Source organism: Podospora anserina, chromosome 5 (assembly GCF_000226545.1).
Source record: "Podospora anserina S mat+ genomic DNA chromosome 5, supercontig 9".
NCBI classification, from domain to species: domain Eukaryota; kingdom Fungi; phylum Ascomycota; class Sordariomycetes; order Sordariales; family Podosporaceae; genus Podospora; species Podospora anserina.
Genome location: NW_001914843.1, coordinates 469,017 through 476,841, shown reverse-complemented (window position 1 = coordinate 476,841; position 7,825 = coordinate 469,017). Strand labels below are relative to the sequence as shown.

Here is a 7,825-nt window from a genome sequence, read left to right as displayed (position 1 = left end):
TATCTCCTTGACATGTTCCGAATCCACATCCACACACCACCTTTCCCCGGAAATAAAGCCTAATTCTTCCCCGACATGACCGCCATATGTCTTGGCCATTATCCCCCGCGATTTCTGTAGGTGCCCGATCGTCTCTCCAACAGCGTTTCGGTCTACCACAGGCATCCAAATGGAATTCGAGCATGATCCGCATCGTACTCTTCCCTGACCCTTGACGTTCCCCATCGTGAGCCATCCATCCGATTTGCACCCAAGCATCGATATGCGCAGAGACCCCGCTCCCAAAAGCTATGCAGCTTTGGATCCACCGCCACCATGTTCCAGTTGGCGTCATCTGGAATTGTTCTCTCAGAGGAGACAGAGAATAGCTTTCTCGCTACATCCCTTTCATCCCGAAACTAGTGCCGCCCTCCAGGTATTTCCCCGGATAGAAGAGCACATCCCCATAAAACGTCAAACACCGTTCAATCAAGATCTTGTTGCGAGCACTCTTCTGGTTTGATATCACGGGAATAATGCGGTGGTTTATCGTGTCCGACCTTTGAAATGATGTCGAGTGGTGTGAGGGTGGGCCTTGGTGCTTGTCAGGATTCTCAAGACGTGCAAGGTGGTGGTGGTGGTGGTGGCGGCGGGGTGGGTGACGTTTGTTGTTGTTGTCGCTGTTGTTGTTGTTGTTGTTGCTGTTGTTGTTGTTGTTGCTGAGGCCATCACGGAAGATTGGGTATTCACCAGTCTCCCCAGCAGGTCTTGAACACCACAGTTTCAGAAAATGCGGCACCAGAACCCCTCTGCGGCAAGATCCTCGGCACGCGAATTCTTTTGCCTGACGGCGAAAGCCAACGCGGCGTAGTCGGCTCTGAAAAGAGCCACCTTTTGCAAATTCCCAAACGGCCTCCAAACCTCCCTGCTTCTCCCCGGTCAACTGCTCATAGTTTTCTTCAAAAGACTCTTCAATGGGGTCGGTGTACCCGATTCGTTTGTCGAGTTGCTGGATTGGTGAAGGGAGAATGTCGGACTCCTGATCTGGCCGCAATTCTACCTGGTCGCGGATGCCCATGCCCTTGTTGCGCCGTGGTTTTGTACTTGGCGCCATCTCGGATGGACGGAATGAGAGAACAGGTTGCGATGAAGGTCGATCAAGCGTCTCAGTCTGCAAAGTAGCGAGGTTAGGTGGATTGCGTACAATCGAGGCCGAAATGTTGATGGGAAGCAGGGACAGAAAGAGAGAGTAGGAGATGAAGAAAGACAGAGTAGGAGACGGAGCAAAGTCAGAGGATGTCTTTGGGATTTACTAGGCATTGGTCGAAAGTCTAAATCTTGAATGAGTCATCGCTGTGTTGACTTTTCATCTTTGATTCCACAATAGGCGCAAGCCACTCAAGCCGATCCGAAAACATGAGTTGGTGTGGCAAACATGTCACCGCTCCAGCTGTGTGATTGCACCAACGCGTCACTCTTCCGCTGAGTTCTGGACAGTGGTGTAATGTATCTTTGTATGACTACCGATTGTTACTGGATTATGTTACAACAAAGACGGGGCCATCAATTTTCCCCTATCCTACCGTAGTCATGCCATGATACGCCGATACGTACTCACTGTTGCAGGGCCTTTTCTTGGTGACCAAATCAGCAGCAAAAGATCATGACACAGCACCCAAACCCCGGCCAACCTAGCCAGAGTAATGAAAGCCAGACCTATAAACCTCCCGAGCCTGTACGGCAGCTGCCTCAGAGGAGGGGTGTCTGAGTGAGACGGACTACAGCATATAAGATTTCCAAAAAGGAAGCAAAACATACAACACCAGGGATTCCCCAGTGGTCACCCACCTGAGTACTAGTCCGGCAGTCAGCTGTTTGACTAGGGGAGAGCGGACGGGATCCCGTATTTTCAGCTGCTTGTGGTCGTATGTGCTGACTGACATCGGAGCATGCCATCATCATGGAGTAACTAACAATCATCCCCAGCAGAGAGAAGAACACCAGGCCGGCAAAAAGTCAAACGGACTTAACAACACACAAGCCCAAACAAACCAACCATCCCAGTGTGTAACGAACAGAAAAAGTCATTTCATAAACACATCACAACTACACAAAGACAACACCCCTTTCCCATCCATGCAACATCATCATACCCAACCCATCCCATGCAAGCCACCCATCCATCTTGACCTAATCCAACCAAAATCCCACCCCCCCCCCCTTTACCTCGGCCGATGAGTCAAGTTACTACTCGCACTACTACTGCTCCCCAACCGCTCCGGCTCTTTCCCGCTCTCCTCCCTCCTCGCCATCCCCGGCCCAAACACCCTCGTCGTCTGCTCCGTCCCTCCCCTCTGGGACTGCGCCGGCTGCTGCGACGACTGTTGCAGCTGCTGCCGCCCCTTGACATACTCCTTATTCTCAATAGTAACACTCTTGGTCATGTGATTAACCTTGTAAACACCCACCAGCCTCGCCGCAAGCTCAAACATGTTGTTCCTCAGCGAGATAACAATAAACTGAGCATTCTTTGTGCGCTCCTTGATGTAATTCGCCACAATCGAGACCTGTATTACTGTTAGAACAAACTGTTGCGGAAGGGGAGGAGAGGAAGGAAAAACTCACGTTTCTGAAGTCCAACGCGGCATCAATCTCGTCCATGACATACAGCGGCGTAGGCTTGTAATGATGCAGCGCAAACACCAACGCAAGCGAAGAAAGCGTCTTCTCACCACCAGACAAGTTGGAGATGTTCTTCCATGATTTCTTGGGGGGCATGACCGAGAAGAGGATACCTTCCGAGAAGGGGTCGAGGGAGTCGACCAGCTCCAGCTCGGCGTTGCCGCCCATGGTGATCATCTGGTACATTTCCTTGAGACGGAGCGAGATGGTGGAGAAGCCCTCCATGAAGCCTTCCAGCCTCAGTCGGCGGAGGTCGTCACATCTCTTCTTGGCGGCATCCCTTTGAGCAACGGCAGAAGCCAAGTCCTGGGAGCGGGCGGCGTGCTCTTCTACTCTGCGCCTGTACTCAGCCAGGACACCAAGATCAACATTGACGTTCTGGGTCTTTTCCTCCAGAACGGCAATTTCGCCCTTGAGCGTCTTTTCTGACATGTCAGAGAGCTCATCGCGGGTGTAGCGTGGGAGCTCCAGTGGGTTGGAGGCAGGATTAGGACCGCGGCCGGAACCGAGGAAGGTGGCTTCCGCCTCGGCTTGGAGCTGGGCGGCAGGGTCTTCGTCGTCTGAGTCGGTGGCATCGCCCATGGGGGAGTCGCCCTCGGCGTCGAGCTCGGGTTCGCCTTCGGCATCCTCTTCCTCGTCTTCGTTACCTGGCGTCTTGGGCCGGGACTGGGGGGCCACAGGCTGGGAAGGTCGGCCGGACTCAAGATCCTCAATGTTTTGAAGCGAGAGCTTGGATAGCTTATTCTCCCAGTAGGCAAGCTGCCTTTGCGTCTCCTTGAGTACCTTTTGGTTCTCCTCGAGCTTGTTGCGCATTTCGATTTCGACGGCACGGGTGGCGTTCAACTCGGCGGCCTTCTTGTCAAGTTCGGCCTTGAGTGTGGAAAGTTCCTCCTTCTTGGCAGCAAGAGCTTCCTTGGCCTCCTCGACTCTGGTGGTGTAATCCTCAGCCTTAGTGCCCTGGTTCTCAATCTCCTCCTCGAGTCTCTCCAGGTCCCGATTGGCAGCCTCGAGCTCCTTGGAAGCCTTGGCGTGGTCCTTCTCGAGCTTGACCTTCTGCTTCTCAGCCTTGACCTTGCGGACCTCGGCGCTGGAGACCTCCTCGTTTTGGGAACGAATCTCTTCCTTGAGGTTGTCCACCTTGGTGCGCTGTTGCCGGAGCTTCTCACCACCAACCTCCATAATCTTGTCCTGCAGCTCTTTAATCTCATCCTCGACACTAGAAGTCTCGCCATGGAGCTTCTCAATCTCCTTGTTAAGCTTGGCGATCTCCTTTCGCAAGACGGCAACCCGGTTGTCGTCTGTCTGGGAAGGCTGGTGCTCCTTGCTGAGTTCCTTAACTCTGCGCTGAGCATCCGCCAAGTTCCTGGATGAACTCTCAATCTCGAGGTTGATCTTCTGCATCTTGGTGTCAAGCTGTGGGATCTGCTCCTTGAGGGAACGAAGACGAGCCTCCAGCTCACGTTGATGATCTTGGAACTCTTGGAATCTCTGCTCAAAGGCATCGCGATCAGCCTCCATCTTATCCACCTGCTCCTTGCTGATCTCGGCCACCAGCTTGGACGACATCAATCCCTTCTTGACTGTCGTACCACCACCAGACATGGTACCAGATTTGTCAATCAGCTCGCCGGCCAGAGTGACAACACGCCATCTCTTGACGCCATAGGCGATGCGGTTGGCCTGGGCAAGATCTTCCGCAACCAATGTATCTTGGAGCGCATGGTAGAAAGCAGGTCTGAACTTCTCATCCTTGGGCTGAACCAGGTCAAACAGACGGGGCGCATCCTCGGGAGTCTTGATGGGTGAGTAGTCACGGACTCTCAGCTTGTCCAAGCACATAAAGTTGCCGCGACCCAAGTTGGTCTTGCGCAAGTGCTCGATGCACTGCTGACCAGCCTCGACAGTGTCCGTGACAAAGTTGTCGAGCTGACCGCAAGCCGTCGAGATGGCAACGTCGTACTTCTTGTCGATGGCACCGAGGTTGCCAAGCCGCCCGTGGAAGCCGTCAATGCGACCAGACTCCTTCATGCGCATAAGCGCCGTTAGGACATTGCCTTGCGTCTTGGTAGCCGAAAAGCTTGAGCGAGCCTCGTCCGCCTTTTGCCGCAGGTTAGACAGCTTAGCGCGGAACTTTGGCTCTTCCTGAGCAAGCTCCTCCAGCTCAGCAACCACTCTTCTGCCCTCCTTCTTGAGCGCATCCTTCTCAGCCTGGCACGCCTTGAACTCTTCCGCCTTGGCCGCCTGAAGTTCCTGAATGGCCACGATCTTGGCCTCCATCTCCTCAAGCGCAACACCACCAGCCTTGGCCTTTTCCTCCAAGATGGCCAACTCACTTTCCGCCACGGCGATAGCAGATTGCTTCTGGTTGATCTTCTCCTTCCAGGGCTCAAGCGACTTTTGCTTCGCCGCAATCTGATCGGACATGTGCTGAGTCTTGCCCTTGAGGCTGTCGCGGATCTTGGTCAGCTCTTCCTCCTCCTCCTTGATCCACCTTTCGATGTTCTCGATCTCAGCCGCACGCCTCTCGATATCCTCAGCGCATTCCTGAATGGTCTGGTCGGCCTGCTCTGCCGAGTTCTCAGAGTTGGCAATGGTCTTCTCAAGCTTCTTACGCTTATCGGCCAAGAACTTCCGCTTCTCCTCGAACTTGACGCGCTCCTGCTCAAACTTGGCCATCTCCTTGATCAGGGCCTGAGTTTCCTTTTCTTGAGCCTCATACTCCTTGTTGCCCTTGGCGTGAGCCTTCTCCAGCTGCTTGATGATCTGCTCGCTGCCGTTGTGCTTCTCGAGCTCGGCGTTGAGTTGTTCCTGCATCTGACTGATGGCTTCGTCTGTAACAGCTAGGTTATCCTCGCATTGGCTGATGTAGAGTTGGTACAAAGCGGACTGCTTCATGGCAAGCTCATTTTCATCACGAATGAAAGCCAAAGCCTTGTTCTTCTTGTCCTCGAGGCTCTGCTTCTCCTTCTCAACGTGTTGAACACGACCGCTCTTTTCCAAGCAGATTTCATTGAGTGTCTCGACCTCGGCGGCTGATTCCTCAATAGGTGTCTTGTACTTGGATGTGCCAATGATGTCCTCAAGATACTCGAGAAGACCATCATCGTGCTCGTTGGCAGCCTTGGCCTTCATCTGCGCAATAGACTCGACTTCACCCTGCAGAATCAAGAAACGCTTGTGGTCGAGATCGACCCCGCGGTCCCGGAGCAATGTTGTGACAGTTGTGAAGTTGGAGGTCTTTCCGTTGATGTAGTAGGCGCTGGAGTTGTTTCTGAAGGCCTTGCGGGAAATGACCAGGTCTGAGTCTGGGATGACTTCGTGACCTCCGCCAGGAAGGTCCATCACCTCACGGAAGTGCACCGCGACCTCGCAGTACTCCAGATTCGGGTACTTTGCCGAGTTGTGAATGAGGGCCGAGATCTTGCCTTGTCTCATCTTGCTTGCCCTGAAACCAAACACGAACAGCAGGGAGTCGATGACGTTGGACTTGCCCGAACCGTTGGGACCGACAACCGAGGAGAATGAAGCATGGAAAGGCCCGACCTCCTGCTTGCCGGCATAACTCTTGAAGTTGGTGAGCACAAGATAAGTGATGACAATGCGCGGCTTTGGGCCGGTATCTTGAATCACGGGGATCTGCATTGTGCGCGACTTCAGCATGATATCCATTGGCTTCTCGAGCACTGTATCCATGGGCTTGATCGGTTTGATGGGCGCAATCACGGTATCGTCTTGTTGTGAACTCAGCGTGGCATTATTGGTCGCAGAAGTGATATCGGTAAGCGGGGGGGCATCGCGTAGGAGCTGTGCTGATGGCGACACAGATGGCTTTGGAGATTGGGTGGGAGCGTTCAATTCAGGCGCCGGCGTGGGGGTCTTGCTTGCACGGGGCGCGACACTCTTTCGTGGTCTTCCAGCGGGCTTCTTTGCTGTGGATGGTGGTGGTCCAACAGTGTCGTCGGCTGCCGCGACAGGCTTCTTCACTGTCGATGGTGGGGGCCCAACTGAGGTATCGTCGACGTCAACAGCTGATGATGCACCCGCTACGCTGGCGAGCGACTGGTCGGGATCTACATTCTCGGTACTCTCGATAACAGGCGGTGCGGAAGGGGGGGGGGCCGCAGGCGCAAGACTCTTCTTTGGGCGTCCTCTGGTTTTCCTCACTGGTGTCTCGGCGGGTGCAGCTGGTGCAAGTTCGGTAGTGGTGGTCCTCCTCCGACCTGGTCTTTTCTTCTCGACCGGTGCCGGTGTGTATTCCTCCTCCTCCTCTTCCTGCTTCACTTTTGGGGACCCGTCGCCCAGCTCGTCCTCTGAACTCTCGACAATGGTGGTGTTGCGCCGGGTCGCAATCCGGCGGGACTGTCGCGTCGACATATTTGCGGTGTGTGTGCTACAAACGTCCAAAAGAAATCAAGAAAACCAACAACAAACAGCGCAACAGATCGCTGCGCAAAGGCAAGATACACAAAGGGCCTGGCAGATCTCCCACGCAACAAAACCACAAAACGCGCTGGTGGTCGTCGTCGAGTTTTTGTCGAGTCGTTTCAGTCCAAAAGTCGCTGCGACAAATCCCAGAGCTCAGGCCCCGCTTTCCCCAGTTGTCGTCTGTTGACATTGATTGATTGTAAACAAATCACAAGCCACGTCTGCCCCCGCCAAAAACCACTAGCCACTAGACACCAGCCACGATTGACTGGTCGAACGCGTTCTTATCGCGCGTCTGAATTGACCATCTCGAAAACACGCTATCCCGTGACAGTTTTCCGCTTAACGGCATTATCAGCTCCACCGCACCCCGTTAGACAAGCTAAACCAAGCTTCTTTTTCCTCTAATTCATGGATCAATCGGGTCGGGTCGCACGTCGTCACATCTGAAGCTTCATCAAGCTTTTGAAGCCTTCCTCTGTTTACATTCCCCCAAACCCAACCCATCAACATCACACCCCCCATAACTACCGCCAAAATGAACATGCTCGACTTCACCCACTTCAACGCCGCCTTCCCAACTGACGGCCCATCCCCCTACGACCCAACCTTTTCCCGCCAAATCGAAACCTTTCGCAAATCCTTCGACGGCGTCCTCTTCATCGATCGAGTCCTCCACCGCCTAGGTATCAAAGATGGTTTGTTCCCCTCCCCTTCCCGCCATCCCGCAAGATACTAA

The 7,825-nt window shown here is 53.9% G+C and overlaps 1 protein-coding gene across 1 annotated transcript, besides 1 other annotated feature; it reads right to left on the bottom strand.

The window, feature by feature from the left end:
- Positions 1–1,787: 1,787 nt before the first annotated feature.
- Positions 1,788–1,923: a sequence feature (rRNA 5S).
- A 278-nt stretch (positions 1,924–2,201) lies between these two features.
- On the bottom strand, positions 2,202–7,035 carry PODANS_5_8760 (uncharacterized protein; the record flags this gene model as incomplete). Its single annotated transcript, XM_001904659.1, has 2 exons — positions 2,202–2,498; positions 2,569–7,035. The coding sequence occupies 2 exons, from the start codon at positions 7,033–7,035 to the stop codon at positions 2,202–2,204; spliced, it is 4,764 nt and encodes a 1,587-aa protein (XP_001904694.1).
- Positions 7,036–7,825: the final 790 nt, after the last annotated feature.